Source organism: Misgurnus anguillicaudatus, chromosome 22, assembly GCF_027580225.2.
Source record: "Misgurnus anguillicaudatus chromosome 22, ASM2758022v2, whole genome shotgun sequence".
In the NCBI taxonomy this organism is placed as follows: Eukaryota; Metazoa; Chordata; class Actinopteri; order Cypriniformes; family Cobitidae; genus Misgurnus; species Misgurnus anguillicaudatus.
Window position 1 is genome coordinate 39,475,379 of NC_073358.2, and position 21,506 is coordinate 39,496,884.

A 21,506-nucleotide genomic window follows, 5' to 3' on the forward strand; every position below is an offset into this window, starting at 1 on the left:
ATCTAAACATATTTTTTTAAATCATTATTGAACATTAAAATCAATCACATGGCTATAGCTTATGTCATTTTCGTTGTTGGATTTAAAATTACATTCATTTCATAGGATAATGCAGTTGTTGTGCAATATTAAATAAGTCATTAAACAAAACATAAATAAACAAAACATGCCATTTCAGATGTAAATATGATGCCAATATGTCATTATTCCGATCATAGGTGTCATTTACACCGGGGACGCTGGGGACATGTCCCCACCACTTTTTGAAATGGCTGATTTTGTCCCCACCACTTTTTGCAAGCAGTTGGTTAAAATGTTCTGAAAAATCAAGGAATACCTGTGCGACATACACTGCAAAATATGGCTTTCTTACTTAGTATTTTTGTCTTGTTATCAGTAGAAATATATAAAAATTCTTAAATTAAGATGCTTTCTCTTGATGAGCAAAATGACCTAAGAAAATAAGTCTAGTTTTTTAGACAAAAAATATATACAATTTAAGTGAATTTGTGATTAAAACAAGCAAAAATATCTGCCAATGGGGTATGAAAAAAAGATTTATTTTTTCTTAAAAACTTAATTTAAGCTAAATGTTCTCACCCCATTGGCAGATAATTTTGCTTGTTTTAACTAGACTTATTTTCTTACGCCATTTTGCTCATCAAGAAAATACATCTTGATTTAAGAATTTTTAGATACATCTACTAAAAACAAGACAAAAATACTAAGTAACTAAGTCATTTTTTGCGGTGTAGGCCTATACTGCAAAAATGATTTTAGACCAAAAATATCGAATTTATGTGATTTTGAGCATACAACAAGCCAAAAAAAATCCTGAATTTTTCTTGAATTCAGTGTTTAAGAAAAATTTTAAAAATTTCTTGCTTACCCCATTGGCAGATATTTTTGCTTGTTTATTCTTGGGTCGTTTTGCTCATTAAGAAAAGGCATCTTAAAGGAACAGTATGTAAGAAATTAATATCAATTAATCATAAAATGACCCTGATATGTCACCAGCAGAGGTGGAAAAAGTACTAAAATATTGTACTCAAGTAAGTAAAAATAATATTTTACTTAAGTAAAAGTAAAGTTACTGGTCTAAAAATCTACTCAAATAAAGGTAAAAAGTAAATAATTTTAAAGTTACTTTTTTACAGCGGGGAGATGTGGAGGATTTTAGTATAGTTCAAAAACGACAAGGGAATATAAATCTCAAACTAGTTGTTTTTAATTGTAGGAACATCTTTACAATTAAAGTGCAATAACAAAAAGTTAATAAAATAAAAAGCTTTTTTAAACTATGAAACATTTATGGAATTATTTAATGATTTTACATGTGAGTTATGCACTTTTGAAGGTGGTCAGCAGCTTGTAAATACAATCACTATAGTAAGGTTGTAATTGATGTATTGCTGGTAACATACATTTTTTTATTAAACTATATATCTAGTTTAAAGGCGGAGTCCACGATGTTTGAAAAACGCGTTGGAAAAGGAGACGGGCCGACTACCAAAACACACTGATAGCCAATCAAAGCAAATCAAATGCCGGGTTACGTTTGTGTGGGGCGGGTCTATCAACAGAAGGTCCAGATTCTATTGGGGTAGGGGCGTGTTTGTTTGGGTGATTTCAAATATCAACATTGGCTTTCAAACATCGTGGACTCCGCCTTTAAATGAGCATATAATGAGATGAGTGCCATGTCATACTTTTGGCATGTTTATTGTCTTCTAGCTTCCCTGACCTGGGTACCTTATGTCAGACCTTTATTCTCTCTCTCTCTCTCTCTCTCTCTGCAATGTCTAATGACCTGCGCATTCTCGAGGACGTTCTGAAGTTGTGTTTGACTTGACGCGAAGCTGCTAGACTGCGGAGGATAATGTGCATTCGTCGTGCAAATGAGCGGTAAAACCCGGTCTGCAATTTCGTACTCGACAGCATGAATCCTACCTTTCATATAGGAATGAAACACTCGCTTCGCGTCAGTGGAAAGTGGTCGCCTAAATATGACCAGGGGTTTCTTTCATAAGATTTGAACTGAACTGAGTCTGCATTAGCGCGCGCCTGTCTTGTCCGTCTCCATGATTCTTTTTGCGTATTCCCCGCCCATCAATCATCCGTTGCGCGTCTTTATCGCCTTGCTTTTTTTAAAAAAAAATTTACTCCGTAACGGATATTATTTAAAATGTAGCGAAGTACAATACTTTAAATAAAACATACTTAAGTAAAAGTAAAAGTACAGATTTTAAAAACTACTCAAAAAAGTAAAAGTTCACAAAAAAACTACTCAATTACAGTAACGTGAGTAAATGTAATTCGTTACTTCCACCTCTGGTCACCAGACATTAAGAAATCATTTTCATTTCAAATACTTATATCACTGACAACAGTGGTCTGGCCAGGAGTTGCAGCCCTCAACTGATGTTTATGTTGTTATTTTGTGTATTGGCCACCAGTTGTGTGATTGCAGTACCAGTTTTAGCCACAAGTTTTGTGATTGCAATACCAGTTTTGGCCACAATACTACATACTGTTCCTTTAATTTTTGATATTTTTACTCAAAACAAGACAAAAATACTAAGATTTTTTTTTCTTGAAAATAATTTTTTGTGGTGTACGACTGGTTTTGCGGTCCAGGGTCACACATGTTGCGTTGAATGTTTATGGTGTGTTTTCTTTTACATATGTAATGAATTTCATTGTAATCATTGACTTAACGTGCTGTTTTCTACAGTATAGTGTATTGGCACTGCTCGGTTGAGCTGGTGTTGTAGGGCCTGCTGTTTACCTCATTTATCAGAAAGATGGCGCCGGTGTATGTGGCATGCCGTCTGTTTGCGTCTGTGTCTGTATGGTTTATGTTGTTTTTATCACAAGTTACTTTGTCACTTCTAGTGTATGACCGCCAAATGCTTTTAAATCTACGTATCTCCGCCGAAGTGACACAAACTCATATTCAGAAGGGATCGCGACACTCGCCTCCTCCCTTCTTGGCAGCCGTACCCGCATGGCTACATCGCTCACCATACTATGTTTCGGGGAATAGACGCCGAAAAAGACGAGGAATACGTGGCGGGATAGCCATTGCGCTCAAACGTCAGATCCGGACGCGAAATGAAGGGACTTTCAGACGCGGACAACCAACGATAGAAGGAGAGTATCATCGCTCCTACGTTTGGCGCCCAAGTTTGGATGCATACGCCTGGAATATACCCGTTGTACCGAGCTCCGGAGATCAACAGCCGCAATACCTTTCACCTCGCCGTCGTCGTCGTGGCGTCGTGAGACAGCACCTTCGGCCGCTACGTAAAGCACCACAGCAGACCGAAGTTACAACGCAGATAAAGATGGCTGTGGTCAACGCGAGGTCTGTGGTAAACAAGACTTTTATTATCAGAGACATTTTTACCTCACAAACGTTGGATTTTTTATTTATCACGGAAACGTGGCTATCGAACGGAGATTTAACTCCTTTTTCTGAATTGTTACCACCCAGCTGTAAAGATTTTAGTGCTCCCTGTACTGTGAAGGGGGGTGGCGGGCTGGTCACTATCTTCAAAGACTGCTTTCAGTGTCAAATTATACAAGCACCTACATATAACAGCTTTGAACTCCAGCTGCTTGTACTACATTCTGACACTCTGCTAGCTGTTGCTGTTGTCTATATGCCGCCAAAGCCACATAAAGATTTTCTTACAGATTTTGCGGACTTTGTGGGCAGTATTATCATGAAGTTTGACAAATTTTTAATTATTGGGGATTTTAACATTCACATTTGCTTCCCCCAAAACTCATTTGCAAAAGACTTCATCAACCTAACAGATGCTTTCGACTTGGTGCAGCAGGTTACAGAACCTACACACATACAGGGACATACCCTTGATCTTATACTGTCGCATGGAATCACAATGAGGGACATTGAGATTTGTGATTACAACTTCTCTGACCATAAGCCCATAACTTTTTATATGCCTTTAGCACTGAGTACTACGAAACATCCTATTATGGACTATGTGACAAGGAGGATCACAGCCACTACCACTGTCACATTCACGTCAGTGTTTGAGGATCTTTCTCATACTTATGACCTCTCTTCACCGGAGCTTAGCCCAGACGAATGGCTTTATAATTTTAATTCTGTTTGCAATATAATTCTAGATGATGTTGCGCCACTGAGGATTAGACATCATAAGTCACTCTCAGACCCATGGATGAACAACACCACTCGATTACTGAGACAGGCCTGTAGGAAGGCCGAGAGAAAATGGAAAAAGGACAAACTTCAAGTCTCATATGACATTCTTAAAGAATCCCTTTTTACATATCAAAAGGCGGTGAGAGTGGCTAAATCAGACTATTTTGCTACTATTATAGACAACAATCACAACAAAAGTACTGTTTAATATTATTAATTCTGTTTAAATCCTGCTGTATGTAACCACCCGATAGAGTCAATGGCTACATGTGAGCGGTTCAGTCAGTTCTTCATAGATAAGATTTTAGGAATCAGACACAATATTAAACTGGCGGTTGAGGATCCTGCAGATGATATAAAATATACAGGGGTGCTTAGCAAGTTCACACCCATTTCAATGCTTCATCTAAATAACATTGTTAAGAAGCTCAAACCCACAGGTTCACATTTGGATATAATTCCTGCACGGTTATTCAAAGAAGTGCAATGGGCCCTATAATTTTACATTTTATTAACAAATGTCTCGAGGTAGGAGTCGTTCCTGAGTTCCTGAAACATGCCTCAATTCAATCTAGACTTAAGAGGCCGAACTTAGACTCCTCCGACCTATCAAATTTCAGGCCTATTTCGAACCTCCCATTTTTAAGTAGTACTGGAGCAGCTCCAAAGCTTCCTGGGAGAATACAATATTGGTGATGTATTTCAGTCAGGCTTCAGGAAATTCCACTCTACTGAAACAGCTCTTTTAAAAGTGTTAAATGACATCTTCCTAGCCACTGACTGGTGATCCAGTAGTATTGATACTCTTAGACCTAAGTGCTGCCTTCGACACAGTAGATCAAGATGTTAAGGCTTGGATGTCTCGGAATTTTTTAAGTTTGAATAAAGTAAAACTGGGGTCATAGTGTTTACCCCTTCTGATGTACATGGTGCAAGTAATGTAAATCTTGATGCTCTCACACAGTATGTTAAGCCTAGGGTGAAAAACCTGGGCGTGATGTTGGACAGTGCACTAAAGCTGGACAGACAGGTGAACCAGGTTGTGAAGTCCAGCTTTTATCAGTTGCGAACCGTGATGAAAATGAAGCCCTTTCTTACTTTTACAAATTTTGAAAGAGTGATACATTGTTTTATCACTACGAGGCTTGATTACTGCAATTCATTATATTTGGGGATTAGTCAGTCTTCCATCAACCGCCTTCAAATGGTTCAGAATGCCGCTGCAAGGGCTCTGACAGGAGTTCGGAAACGGGAACATATAACCCCTGTCCTTCAGTCACTCCATTGGTTACCTGTGCACTATAGGATCCATTTTAAAACATTGCTGCTAGTTTTTAAGTCTTTAAATGGAATAGCACCACCATATCTCTCTGAGCTAGTGACAGTCCATCAACCAACGAGAGCCCTCAGATCGGCCAACGAGAGGCTCTTAGTGGTTCCTAGGTCAAGGCTAAAGACTAGAGGAGATCATGCTTTCTCTATAGCGGCAAACCTAGACTAAACTAAACCTAGACTCTGGAACAGCTTGCCCACTGTGATCAGAACTGCCCCCACACTTCCTATTTTTAAATCCAAGTTAAAAACCTATTTATTTGAGTTGGCGTAGGCTACATGATTAGTGACCTCATTGTCTTAGTAATGTTTTATGTGGTTTCTGCGTATGTTTTATGACTTCAATTTCTTGTAAATGTTTTTATCTGTTCTTAACTGTGATACTATGTCGTCCTTTATTTGTTCTGTACAGCACATTGGTCAACGACAGTTGTGTTTAATTGTGCTTTATAAATAAATTGACATTGACATTGACATTGTTACATGTGCAGTCGACATTGTTAAGGGTTTTGAGTATTTTTGTGTTTTTGACTGGCCTATGCTATGCCCATTTTTAATGTGCCGTTATTCAATATTTTTCCCCGTTATCTAATCTTTTGTCCCCACCACTTTTCAACAGAAACTGACACCCCTGATTCCGATTGAATATTATTTGATATGAAAGTTAGTCAACACTTTTATTTTGGAGGTTTTTGCATGAAGGCGCTCAGATTGTTAGAAATGTAAGTGCTAAGGAAAAGACTGAAAGCTCTATAATATTTCGTTTGATGTCTGTGTATGCACATTTTTCTGTGAACTGTGCACACTGTGCCCCCTTAAAAAAAAATGGTGCATGACGCCCCTGCTCTTAACGTAAATGATTCTTCAGACTGTTTTTTAATCAACGGGACTTGAAATGAAATAAATGACAACTATAGCAGATTATACAACATAGATTTCCATTGATTTCTTAAAGCTGTTGCAAGGTGGGAAGCTTTAATATACATAACTGGACTAGTTTAGCCTTCGTTGCATTTCTGTTTTATCACAATCAACTCTACTATCGACTGCATAAAAATCCTTCTTTGGCATATTGTGTTACAAAACATTGGAGTGTGTAACCGATCGCATTTCTAGTTTATGTTAATTACCTTATACAGGCTATGTTGATTAAAACGGCTTATAAGTGCTGACTTCGCATTAGAATCATAACACAAAACAGGGAACATAAATCACCTTGTGTTTTTTTGGGTGTGAACTGGGGTGAACGAGCGAAGACTTTACAGTTGAAAGAAAACTGTATTGCTCTAGCGTCACATTGTGTAAACTGCATTTATAGTAAGAAAGTGCACATATGCAGATATCATAGCAAATAGCAATAAATACACACACCTTGGTCTCTTGTGTCACAGTCCTTGGCTGGGGCCCTTAAAAGTTCATGGGCCCTTAGAATCATCCTAACTCCCTCCCCTTACGGCACCCCTGTTTATCATATACGATGTCTCGGCATCATGTTGACCACTTTTGGTGTCAATCGCATGAATATTTCAGGAGGAGTATTTAAAAGATCTTAAAGAACATCGCAAAAGAAAATCCACCTTTGTGACTGAGACACTTCCTGGCGGCTGGTGGTGGCGCTATACCCGGTAGTCACAATAGGCACATTGATGCGATCGGAATCCTCAGACGAACCAACACCCAACATGGCATCCCAATAAGACATTTTTTGCCTTAGATATTAGACACTTCCTGTTTCTCTGATTTTGCCATAAATTTGTCGCCTCGCCATGGCAACACCGTTCGAGATATCAAAAATCCCTTCGCAATTTATCAAGAGCAATGTCTCAACATCATGTTACCTCAACTTAGACAAATTAAAACATATCTATCTTTTTTCAATGCGTGCACTGTACAGCGCGTCGTGAATGTGTTAGCATTTAGCCTAGACCCATTCATTCCTATGTTACCAAACAGGGAAGCCACCAAACACTTCCGTGTGTTTCCTATTTAAAGACTGTTACATGAGGAGTTATACCAGTAAGTATGGTGCCACAAAATAAATTTTTTTTTTGGTACCATAGGAATGAATGGGGCTAGGCTAAATGCTAGGGGTTTAAACAATAATCGATTCGGCAATGCATCGCAATGCGCGCATTCACGATTTAGCATCGATGCAGCAAAGTGCCGTAATCGATTATGTCACTGTTTATTTTCTGGCCTCGAGTGGACAATAAAGTTGTGAAGTTTCAATTACTTCCGGGGGCATAACAACAACAATCAAGATGGCTGAGGCGGAGAGAGATGACCGTGATAGACGGGTAAATAAAAACGCATCCTTTCCCATGGAAAGTGGACATATGGGCACATTTCGGATTCTATGAAGTTAATGGGAAACTAGACAAGACTTACGTTGTGTGTAAAATTCTCATCTCAGGTATATAATTGTCATTGTCTTAAAGCTGCTAAGCTTCTGTTTTTGTTGAGAATAGTTGCACTTTACTTTACTACTTGACTAATTAAAAATTTGCCTTGTTGTGTACAGTAGAATTCTGATGCATCGCAATGCATCGTAGAATCGAATTGAATTGAATCGTTACCTGGTGAATCGTAATTGAATTGAATTGTGAGGGGAGTGCCAATGCACACCCCTACTAAATGCCAACACATTCACAACGCGCTGCACAGCGCACGCACCGAAAAAAGACAGGTATGCACAAATTCGTCCAGGTTGAGGCAATAACATAGTTTAATATGGCAAAAGGGTAGACTATTATTTTAAGTGTGGCCCCCGTTTGTCTAAAATGTGGGGTTTCTTTTACCTACAGTCCCCAAATGGTCAGTAACAACATAAAATAGTCATGGCACCAGCAGGTGCCAGTGATTGTTTGCTGTAAACTTTTAAATACTCCTCCTAGAGGATATATGCGATTGAGACCAGTCTTGGCCAACATGATGCAGAGACATTGGCGATGCTAAATTGTGAACAGATTTTTGATATCTCGAACGCTGTTGCCATGACAATGTGTCAAATCTTTACTTCAATTTTCAGACACATTCAAGGCTCCTGGCGTGCTTAGATTAACTTAAAATCCGGCACACATATCACAGCCGTCGGCTGCTAAGTGTGGACAAAAAGGTCAGACAAAGGTGTGTCTCTTAAGTGGCTCACTAGCGCCCCGTTTGTCTAAAATGTGTGGTTTCTTATACCTACAGTACCCAAATATTTACTTGATGAACTTGCCCACCATGCATTGTTTTCTTTTTTATTTGAATACCCTGAATTTTTAAATACTCCTCCTCTGGAATTCATGCAGTTGACACCAAACATGGTGAACATGATGTCAAGATATTGAAGATCAGAGAAACAGGAAGCGTCTTATATCTAAGGGAAAAATGTCTTATTGTAAAGACACGTGGGATGTTTGTTCGGCCAAAGATTCCGATCGCATCAATGTGCCTATTGTGAGTCCCGGGCATTGCGCCACCAACAGACGCCAGGAAGTGTGAATATTTTGACAGTCGCATGCGGTAAACTTTTAAATACTCCTCCTAGGGGATAAATGTGATTGACCCCAGACTTTGTCAACATGAAAGTGAGACATTTGACTTGCTAAATTGCGAATTTTAGCATCGCGTCAAAGTTTACTTTTATTTCAGACATATTTAAGGCTCTTGGCGTGCTTAGATTAACTTTAATTTTGGCACACACATCACAGTTGTCGGCTGTTAAGTGTTGACAAAAAGGTCAGACAAAGGCGTGTCTCTTTAGTGGCTCACTAGCGCCCCTGTTTGTTTAAAATGTGGGAAGTGTCTAATATTAAAGGCAAAAAAATGTCTTATTGTGATGACACACAGGGCCCTATTTTAACAATCTAAGCGCATTGTCTAAAGCGCACAGCGCAACGTGTAAATGGGCGTGTCCGAATCCACTTTTGCTAATTTAACGACGGGAAAAATGTTTTTTGCGCCGAGCGCATGGTTGAAAAGGGTTGGTCCTATTGTAATGGGAGTATTTTGGGCGTAACGTGCAGTAAACCAATGAGAGTCACAGCTCTCATTCCCTATAAAAGCAAGTTGCGCTGGCGCTATGTCTAATCCCTATTTAGATGACGGACTTTGTAAACTGAAAAACTAAGCGGAGGAAGAAGATCCCCAGTTTAAGATTAATGTTAAATAATTGTGTTGTTTTTCACTTGTATTGAAATTGTTATTTTTTTATTAAAACCTTTAAAACCCGTTTTCTTTTGGTCATGGAGGTGGAAAGCAGGCTTGTGGTTGCTTTGAGTGTATGGCTATCCAATATCATCAAAACATAATTTACAAGTATGTAAGATAAGGTTTGTACTCTAAAAATACTTTATTTGTAACAAACAGGAGATAAAGAATTTACAAACGGCTCTCCTCACGTTTCAGCACTTTGGACAGCGTTTTTTTAGCAAAGAGTTTTTTAAGCAAAGAGTTTTTTAAGCAAAGAGTTTTTTAAGCATTACTTAAAAATGTTTCTCATCTCACCATATCCACAGGTACATCATATACAATAAATCCGTAAGGTAGCATTAAAAAAACATTTAAAAACAGACGCATTTGTTCAAAGCAAAGCATTTATTTACTTACCAGGCTGCAGGTGAAGCAGCTCTTTGTGCCTTCTAACGTCTCATAATTAGTCCTCATTTATGTCCAAGAGACTCAATAATAATCTTTTACATTCAATCCTTTAATCTTTCATATTTAAAAGCATTTTTGTGCTGCTGCGCATTCATGTACTTTGTAATAAGCAAACCCGCATTGTCCTCCCGTTTATAGGCGCATTTTACTAATGCGCTCTTTAAATAACATAAAACACATTGCGCCATTGACTTTAGACTTTAGACCAGGTTTTTGTTGGTCAATGGCGTAGTCTATTTTAGTTGCCTCAAAATAGCAACGCGCCAACAATGCGCCTGAACACACCTCATTTTCAGACCAGAACGCCCATGGGCGCAAAAGGGGGCGCAAATGCATTTGCTATTTAAACAACGCGGCGCTAAACGTGAAAATTAGGGTGGAAACTAGCGAAAGACACTTGCGTCGCGCATTGCGCTGCATTGGGCCGGGTGTAAGATAGAGCCCGCAGTGTGTATGTTCGACCAAGGATATTTGCCTTAGATATTAGAGACTTCCTGTTTCCCTGATTTCGCCATAACTTTCTCGCCTCGCTATGGCAGCACCGTTTAAATTTTAAGTAAATCTAAGCATGCCAAGAGCCTTAAATATGATTTAATTAAATTACACCAGGGAACTACACAAACCTTTTTCACTGGTGGCACTTGCGCTGCTAACTTTCTCAGTTACTGGCGCAAAACATGATTTGGTCGCACAAATTAGTTATATTATAATATGGATAATAACGAACAATAATGACCAGGGCCGGCCCTGGGCATAGGCGGAATAGGCAAATGCTAAGGGCGCCGCCGACCCCTTGGGGCGTCCGTGCGCCCAAATTATTATTTTTTTAATATATGTATATAAACATTTAACTATAAATATTTAATTTTGCACAAGAAAACAGCAGTTATTAATGAATTATTAGTAGCATATAATCTCGGAAGATCGTGCTTGTTAAATAGCTATGTGGTTATACTGCACTGAAGCGGCAGTTTAAAATATAAACCCAGAATTCAGCGAACGTCAAGAACAAGATCAGAACGGAAACAACAATCAGACAGAGACGCGGAATTTACATAATTTTACACAGACCATGTTTAAATTTCAATGTTTCTACACAGAAATACCAACTTGTTCACTTTGTTTGGTATTAATAAGCTGCGCATTGGAGTGCTGGCCGCGGTGCTGACGACGCGCTCAGACAGAGTACTGGTGGCACATGCACAGATATTTACGTGCAACCTATTGGAAACTATTATTCGTTATTATATAATTATTATTCGTTATTTTACTTTATTACTTCCACTAAAGAAGAGATTTGCAGTTTTTAATTTCAATATTTCTCTTTATATAAATATTATTTTGTACTTAAATCTATAATTTATAATAATAATCTATAATAATTTATAATATAATCTATAATAAAATTATTATTTTACTAACCAAACTCATCTGCGTTTCCGATAGGTTGCACGAAAGGGGAAAGTATAGCTTTCTTCCCCTTGAGAAGAGTTGTGCACTTATAAACTTAAAAAAAATCTCTTCACAAAAAAAAACGTTTTTCTTCCATTTAAAAGCTATAATTTCGTTATTTTACTAATCCAACGAATGACTCCTCCGCTTTCCAATAGATTGCACGTAAATATCTGTGCATAGTGCCATCACGCGTCTTCAGCACCGCGGGGAGCAGCCAGCACTCCAATTATTAATACCAGATAAAGTTGGTATTTCTTTGCAGAAACATTGAAATTTAAACATGGTCCGTGTAACGTAATTTAAATCCCGCGTCTCGGTCTGATTTATGTTTTCGTTTTCTTGTTCTTGACATTCGCTGAATTCTGAGTTTATATTTTAAACTGCCGCTTCAGTGACAATGTCAAGATCAAATGCCTGAGTGACAGGGTATTGTGTGTATGTGTGCGTGTGTGTTTGTGTGTGTTTCCAAAATATTTTCAAAATTAAGAAAAACTAGACAAAGCTGTGCATTTTATTTCTGTGTAAGTTTATGAACAAAATGATTGGAACACAATTGTGATTCTAAAGGGCACCAGGTAAAATCTTGCCTAGGGCAGCAAATTGGCAAGGGCCGGCCCTGATAATGACACTGTATTGCATACAGATGTGCTTTTAATTTTACTTGCCATCTTTTAAACCACATGCCACCTTGTTTTTTTAACGTTGCAGTGTTAACCACAGATCTGAAATTTACTTGCGGTGGTAGCCGTGAAAAGGGCAATCATTACCCACAGACAAAAAATGGTTTACTATACATGTGACAAAGAACTAATAATGTGTGACACAACACAATACTTTGAATTATTGAACATTAATATTAATTTCACATTATAGTTTGTTAATCTAACCACCTCAAACTTTCTTTGAACAAAGCTGACACTGTTTCTCAAAGCACCACAAAAACACTACTGTTTTTGCACTGATATATGTAGCAATTAATGACCTCTTTATAATTAAACTCAATACAATCCTATGTATACCTATATTAATAGACAGTGCAGGTCTATAGATTATAAATGTGACTGATGTTATAATGGCTATAATTTCTAATATAGCTGCAAGCAGCCATGGCGGGCCCTCGCACGTTTTTTTACAGCTACACGGTGCCTCCGAGAAAACGACGCAAAGTGGGCAAGTGCATCAAGTGGGTAAATATCAGTGGACGATTTAATGTTGCTACTGACCAATTTGAAGACTGTAGGTAAAAGAAACCCCACATTTTAGACAAACGGGGGCGCTAGTGAGCCACTTAATAGACATGCCTTTATCTGACCTTTTTAATCAACACTTAACAGCCGACAACTCTCATGTGTGTGCCAAATGTAAAGTTAATTTAAGCACGCCAAGAGCCTTAAATTTGCCTGAAATTAAAGTAAAGTTTGAAGCGTTGCCATGGCAACAGCATTCGAGATGTCAAAAATTCCTTCGCAATTTAGCATCTACAATGTCTCAGCATCATGTTGACCAATTTTGGTGTCAATCCCATGAAAATCCTAGGAGGAGTATTTAAAAGAACATCGCATGGAACTGTCAAAAAATCCACCTTTTGTGACTGCCACACTTCCTGGTGCCTGTTGGTGGCGCTATACCCAAGACTCACAATAGGCACATCGATGCGATCGGAATCCTTGGCCAAACATACACACTGCGTATCATCCCAATAAGACATTTTTTGCTTTAGATATTAGACACTTCCTGTTTCTCTGAATTCGCCATGAATTTGTCACCTCGCCATGGCAACACCGTTCGAGATATCAAAAATCCCTTCGCAATTTAGCAAGTCCAATGTCTCGGCATCATGATCACCATGTTTGGTGTCAATCGTATGAATTCCCTAGGAGGAGTATTTAAAAGTTCACCGTATGCATTTTTGAAACCATCCAAAATGGCAGACTTCCTGTTAGGCGGAGCTAATAGGTTTGATTGTGAAAGTTGTTCGGGTCGATGGGATCTATATACGTACCAACTCTCGTACATGTGCGTACATGTTTGCCCGATTTGTGCAACACATTTTTTTTTTTGCATTACAGGGGGCCCTACAGAGCCCTACTGCCACGCCCGTGTTCCAGCGTTTGCCTGGTCCTAATGGCCGACGACTTTGAGGTCTGTGCCAAATTCCCGGTGTTTTCGAGCATGTTAAGGCACCCAAAGTGCATGCCAAGTGCTTAAATATGCCTGAAAATGAAAGTAAAGTTTGACATGTTGCCATGGGAGCAGCATTCGAGATATCAAAAATCCCTTCGCAATTTATCATCTACATTGCCTCAGCATCATGTTGACCACTTTTGGTGTCAATCCCATGAAAATCCTAGGAGGAGTATTTAAAAGAACATCGCATGGAACTGTCAAAAAATCCACCTTTTGTGACTGCCACACTTCCTGGTGCCTGTTGGTGGCGCTATACCCAAGACTCACAATAGGCACATCGATGCGATCGGAATCCTTGGCCAAACATACACACTGCGTATCATCCCAATAAGACATTTTTTGCTTTAGATATTAGACACTTCCTGTTTCTCTGAATTCTCCATGAATGTGTCACCTCGCCATGGCAACACCGTTCGAGATATCAAAAATCCCTTCGCAATTTAGCAAGTCCAATGTCTCGGCATCATGATCACCACGTTTGGTGTCAATCGTATGAATTCCCTAGGAGGAGTATTTAAAAGTTCACCGCAGGCATTTTTTAAATAATCTAAAATGGCCGACTTCCTGTTGGGCGGAGCTAATAGGTTAGAGTGTGAAAGTTGTTTGGGTCGATGAGATCTATATGCCTACCAACTTCATCATACACGTGCGTACATGTTTGCACGATCTGTGCATCAATGTTTTTTTTGCATTACAGGGGGCGCTACAGAGCCCCCGTGCCACGCCCGTGTTCCAGCCTTTGCCCGTTCGCAACGACGGACGACTCTGACGTCTGTGCCCAATTTCAAGAGTTTTGAGTATGTTAAGGCACCCAAAATGCCCAAAAGTGTTAAAAAAAAAAAATTCGAGCAAAACCAATAGGGCTTCGCACCTTCCTGCTCCTCTGTGCTCGGGCCCTAATTAGATAGAGCAGAAGCAGTAAAAGTGGTGAACTTTCCATTTCTCTCTTGCTGATTAAAAAACTTAATCCACTCATTATTTCAGATTTAAAAGTATACTTGCTGTCGGTGACGAGTGACTTTACATTACAGCTTTGCGTTTTTATATTCTGAGTCAGCTTGAGCTTTGCTCGTTCATTGCAATGCTTGACATTAGCAATTGCTTTTTTCTACCATATCTGTGCAAACTTTTATGAAAATATATGGTTTATTAATATAAGATTATAAAAAATGGGAGAAAGAAAATACAGCGCGTGGTCGCAACAGAGCCAGTTGTGATCGCCATAGAAACCGGAGGCACGCTGAAACTGCTCTCGAGCTTTAGCGCGGTAGCGCTCGCGGCCGTTCTCCGATTGACTCGGGTTTTACACAAAATAGTAACCAGACTTGGGACCCGAAGTAATTAAACTAGGACCGACCCCGACACAACTGACCATTTAAAATATAAACCCAGAACCGCACGGGTCTTGTGTATTCCGTGAAGACCTCTAATGGTAAAACTCTGCTCAAGTTCAGACATATGAAAGGATACAATGTGACACTTGCTTCGAGTTGCACCGACCCAATTCATTGAGAAACAGAAAGCACGCGAACGCTCACCACGTTGAAGGCTCAGAGCACGTTATAAAACGTATTCTTAAAATACACATTTCTGTTTTAATAAATGCTCACAGTAAATCATAGCATATTGCCTAAAACATAAAGTAGGTACAACAATAATCAGTGATACATTTGTGACCCATTAAACATTAGGGTCCCAATGGCATTTCAAATGGTCGCATATGCGACCAAAATGGTCGCAGTGTAGTTCCCTGTACACTTTGACGCATTGCCATGACAACAGCGTATCAAAAATCTGTTCTGAACTGTTGTGTGTGTACATAATTTCAGTTAATACAACTGAAATTACTATTTTTTTAATAATTTCAGATAAAATAAAATCATTTAGTATTGAAAAATATATTGCATGTGTTAATATGATGTACTGTACAATAAGTGGTTCTCAATTCTGTTCAGTCCCACAGATTTGCACTTAATCTCATTGCTTTGCACAGGCATAAAAATTCTTGCCTACCCCCCCACCCCCAGGAAGAGGACTGATAACCACTGCAATAAGTAACAATAAAGTAAATAATAAAGTAATGTGTTTTTAAACAGAAGAATATAGTGACCAGTGGTATGACGACTGTTGTGTCAGACTTAAATAGCATACATTGTTCCTGAGTCTCCATTATTCTAAATCATAAGTACCTTAATCTAACTGAAAACAAATAGGAAACAGAAGTGCAAAACATGTAAGAAGTCCCTTGCCATAATGGCGCCACCCATGCAGAAGTCAGGAAAAAGGGGGATTAAAGGTGCTCTAAGCGAATTCACGCGTTTTAGACCATAAAACATTTTTTGTTACATACAGCAAACATCTCCTCACTATCTGCTTGCTGATTGTCCGCTGATCAAACTGTAAAAAACACAATCTCTGTAGACAGCCCAGGCCCCACAAACTGCAATAAAAACAAAGTGCCCAAAGCTACCACCAGAAACCATAACAAAGTGTTCGAGCAAATAAACGACAAGAAGAATTTGGGGGTGGGGGTTGGGCGCGTTCATGAAAGCACGGAAGGCAGGGGGAGGAGTTAGCTACGCTCAGTTTGTTTGAAAACAGTTCAAACATCAACATAAATTGACGTTACACAGATTCGCTTAGAGCGCCTTTAATTGCATCTCGGACTTGTGGTCTTCATTTATCATTACCGATCTATTGGTCTTAACTGTATTCCATTACATTCCCCTACCAACGATTCAATCTTACTTTTATATGAAGAGTTTCGTTGCAAAACCAGATAAAGACCGTTTTGTTAATTGTTCAGAAATCGCGTTTTTTGGTTCTGCATTCCAATTCATTTCAATGCAAATGCAGTTGGTTTGTTTTGATTTAAACCTTTATAACTTAAAAAATACAGCTAAGTAGCACAATAAAACAAAATAATAACATGATAACATAATAATAAACATGTTTTGACAAAAATGTAAAAAAATGGATTTATCTCGCTTTGCAACGAAACTCTTCATATATACATTAATCAAGATATAATTCTACAGAAAAATGTATTCACCTTAGTGCTGAGCCATTCTAAGACGACTGGAAGGTCTGGGTTGCAAATTAATTCGTCACCCTCAGAGATAGCAAAGTTCACCAGAATAGTATTTGGCCGGTTTCCAAAACTGCTGTCTGATACAAAGTTTGTATCACGTGTGGGATGGAGCAAAGCAAGAACAAGAAGCTTCTCTGAAGAGAAACACATTCTCATTAGAATAATGGACAAGTGTTCAGGCAAACAAACATTTGGGAAGTAAAGAAACTTAAATGTCAATGAAAACTTGTTTATCTTGTGTGACAACAGAGAAAGACAGAGCAAGAATTTAGGCTTGTATAAGACAAAACAAATGAACACTTAGATACTGTATATGTACAGTATGGATAAGTTTTTTTGCACGTATGCTTCTTTTTGTACTGGCTTAAAATGTTATTTATTTGTTATTCAATATACATCAAAGCAACAAACAAGCAATTATTTTGGTTTTATTACATTACTGACAGTAATGTAATAAAAAAACTTGTTTTTGCTCACCTGTCTTGTCACACTCCTTTAAGGGAGCAACACAGTCAGATTTAAAAGAATCAGGATAGATGTGCAGAATGACATCACACTCCTGCTCTGTAGAAACCATACTTAGTCTTGAAATCTGTCCCAGCTCAGATAATGCAGGTAAAAAGTAACGATGCAAGTAAATGTTTTGTTGGTCTCCTTTAACGAATAATTTAACATAATGATTTCCAATTGAAGAACTGGACTGTGAATCTGTAAAACAAAACAAATGATGTTATAAATTAAATGTTGCATTACAAACGACATATTTAATGATAAAATGTTGGTGATTTTATCCTACCAACACTTGAAGCTTTAGAGTTCTTTCTCTGTACAGAAAATATAGACATAGTGGTTAAAATTAATTTGAAAGAATAGGACAAAAAAAAAACATGTGTTAAGGTAACACTTCACAATAAGATCCAATTGGTTAATATATACAGTCGTGTGAAGAAGTATTGGCCCCTTTCAGATTTTTTGGCATATTTGTCACACTTTAAAGCTTCAGATCATCAAAAAATATGAATTAAAGATAACACAAGTAAACAAAACCTGCAGTTTTAAAGGAAGCTTATTTATGTTCGGGAGGAGCATGGTCATGTAATCCAACCAATCAGTGCGAAGAGGTGCCTTTAAATAGCCATCCCTCACCTCTGTCCCGTGACAGTTTTTTGCAGCATTTGGCCCCGCCCATGTGTCGTTGCGTCTGATTTTGAGCGCTGTCCGACGACAAACCACTCCTGCCTCCCACTACTTGCGAATCCTACTCTTGCCCCCACCGGCGCGACATACTTTATTTTCCACCTTGGTTTCCACTCAGGCCCATCGAGCCGAATCACTGAAGAAGGACTTATAAAAACGTTAAAACGAGCAACTAATACTTTATATTTCACGCAGGTTTAATGCTTAGTTATGAGACTTAATGTCTCCTTTCGGTCTAATAACCTTTTCCTATTGGGCCTCTCTCGTGCTCATCGAGCATGCAAGGCCGCTGGGCCCAAAACTCATGTCCTGCAGCTTCTTCCCTACTCCGCGAGTACCGTTTTTTCTTTTTGCATCTCATCACCGGTGGCAGGTGCTCGGCAGGTCTGGGCCGCGTCTTAGAACGTCCCTCATCCCTCGTCCGCATAACAGCCACCCCTGCTTCTATTCCAACAAATATTTCTGTTATATCTACCAGCATCTCGATCCGTCATTAACTTTTCCTCACCTGTATTATTCTTTATCCTAGGCCGTTAACTTTAGGTGCTTCCTGGCGTGAGGTTGCCTCTCCTAGCGGCTCAAGTCCTCATGCCACATTTATCTCTCATATTCCGCTGTCTTCACTTAAACCTGTTCTAATATCACCAAAGCTAGTATGTAGACCGTTTTGAATTTTCTTTCCCCGCTATCTTATAAGGTATTGTTCCTTCCTCCTTCATTTTGCTGAGTTTCGTATTGCTTTAGCCACTAAACAGAAATAATTTACTCTGCTTTTTACCCTAGTTGGTGTAAACTTAATAAGCAACTGCTCAAGCTTTCATCACAGTGGCAATCTTTTACGCTATTACCCCCTGCCCGAATCATAACCAGACTAGATCCACCAGTCAGGTCTGTAATTATTTTTGAGTGATGTGATCACAAATTTACCATTATGTATCTGGAAGCGGCGACGTCTCCAGCTGCTGTTGGAGATACGCTGCTAGGCAGATTTAACTTGTTTATTACAAACTCTTTTAGAGCACATTGTTTTTCTTGACACAGACACCAAATACAAACACTTAAGTACTATAATAAATGATTTTTTTTCATTCTATTAAGACAATCAGTCACTGTAGACACCGTGCCTCTATTGTGCCCGGATTTAAAGTGTTGGCTCGTCCTTCGTTCTACAGGACAGTCTTTGAACCCTACAGTAAGTAGTGCAAAAACTAGCTCCAACTCTTGCCTTCTTGTTTTTGTCGGGTTAGGGTATATTAAATATCGCATACAATTTAAAATATTACTAATCACCTACAAAGCCTTAACTGGCCTAGCACCCTTGTATCCTAAAGAATTACTCTCCATCACGTACACTGCGATCACAAAATTCTGGCCAATTAATTATCCCTAGAATATCAAAAGTGTCTAAAGGTGGTAGATCCTTTTCATATCTAGCCCCTAAGCTCTGGAAAGATTTACGGTAACACTTTACAATAAGGGTGCACTAATAATCATGAATTCATGCTTAACTAATGCACAGATAATACTGAATTAATGTATTACTAATGATTATCTAAGCTATTCATTAGCTATTCATTAATGATTGCCTCATTAGCAACTAATGAAGAGTCTGTCTGATTATATATTAGTTCATATATGAATTGTTATTAATTAAATATGTAATTGTGCATTAATTCCATCATCACTTCTTTTATGAACTAAGAGTGTTAATTAATTTGTTAATTACCACAATGATCCAAAGCCTTATATTTCGACTTCCAGATAATACAGGCAAACCAACATGCATGAATACATCATTAATTACAGCATTAGTAGCGTTGTAACCAACACTACCACCAAATAATGAGCCAACAATGATGTGCCTCAACAAGCAAAGCCACAGCACAATGATATATTTGCAAACCATTAGTTAATGATTTATTAATAATTAATGACCATCACTAGAGTCCACAAAAGCTATCCACTAAACCCTGCCTCCAAAAACACCGCCAAAAACACACCTCCACAACACACCACACCCAAACACAACACCAAAACACAAAAAAACAATATAAAATGAAACAACACAAAAAGAAGACTGATCAAAACCAGACAACACGCCCAGACACCCCACAGCCACCCGTACCAATCCGGCACCCGTACCAACACACAACACAAATAAATGTTCTTCAAGTCCAACCGTTTCAGTCCGCCAGCCGCACAAGTGAATAGCAACAAACTCTGATAGACAAACTAAATCCTGCGGCTCGGGACGACACATCGATGTCCTAAGACACGAAACGATCGGTTTGTGTGAAAAACAAAACAGTATTTATTTTTTACCTCTATCCATTTTTTACACCACCCAGAGCAACATGTGCATTCACTTCATCGTCTCATTCATCCAATGCTCAACGGCGGGCCGCGAAACAACTTCACAGGTGCACACCGCCCCCCACTGTATCGGGTGCACGGCATGAGGGCGCTTATAAACTATACGGGGCTCCCGATACAGTAGGTGGCAGTATGCACTTATAAAGTTGTTTCGCAACCCACCATTAAACATTAGATGAATAAGACGGTGATGCGAAAAATAAACAAAACGGTTATGTGAGCGCACGTGTTGCTCTGGGGTTAGTGTTGTATTGGAGGTAAAAAATTATATAAATACTGTTCGGTTTTTCACACAAACCGATCGCCCAGTGTCCCAGGACATCGACGCGCCGTCACGAGCCACAGGGTTCAACTTGGATTTGTCTGTGCATGTTTTTTTTTCTCTATCAGAGTCTGTCACCATCCAGCATTTTTTTTTCTCTATCAGAGTTTGTTACCATCCAATTTTTATGACTGACAGACTGAAACGGCTGGACCCAAAAATGTACATTTGTGTTATGTATTAGCACAGGTGCCAGATTAACACAGATATCTGTGAGGTATCTTAACGTGTTGTCCGGTTTTGATCAGTCTTCTTTTTGTATTGTTTTGTTTTATATTGTTGTTTTGTGTTTTGATGTTGTGTTTGAATGTAGTGTGTTGTGGAAATGTGTTTTTGGCAATGTTTTTGGAGGCAGTGTTTGATAAATAGCTTTTATAAACTCTAGTGATGGTCTTTAATTATTAATTAATCATTAGCTAATGGTTTGCAAATATATCATAATGTTGTGACTTTACTTGTTGAGGCACATCATTATTAACTCATTATTTAGTAATAGTATTAATTAACACACTACTAATGCTGTAATTATTAAAGTATTAATGCATATTAGTTTACCTGTATTATAAGGCTTTGGATCATTGTGGTAATTAACAAATTAATTAACACTATTAGTTCATAAAAGAAGTGATGATGGAATTAATCCACAATTACATATTTAATTAATAACAATTCATATATGAACTAACATATTAATCAGACAGACTCTTCAT

The 21,506-nt window shown here is 38.5% G+C and overlaps 2 protein-coding genes across 2 annotated transcripts in view; both read right to left on the bottom strand.

The window, feature by feature from the left end:
• The window catches only part of LOC141358849 (uncharacterized), a 365,540-nt gene that overhangs the window by 119,087 nt on the left and 224,947 nt on the right, over positions 1-21,506 (bottom strand). The gene's annotated exons all lie outside the window — the stretch shown is intronic.
• The window catches only part of LOC141358761 (uncharacterized), a 145,340-nt gene that overhangs the window by 33,048 nt on the left and 90,786 nt on the right, over positions 1-21,506 (bottom strand). Inside the window, exons 8-10 of the mRNA XM_073860329.1 lie at positions 17,701-17,728; positions 17,382-17,612; positions 16,866-17,038 (exon numbers count right to left, since the gene is read on the bottom strand). Coding sequence (XP_073716430.1) covers positions 16,866-17,038; positions 17,382-17,612; positions 17,701-17,728 — 432 coding nt within the window. The remainder of the gene's footprint in view (positions 1-16,865; positions 17,039-17,381; positions 17,613-17,700; positions 17,729-21,506) is intronic.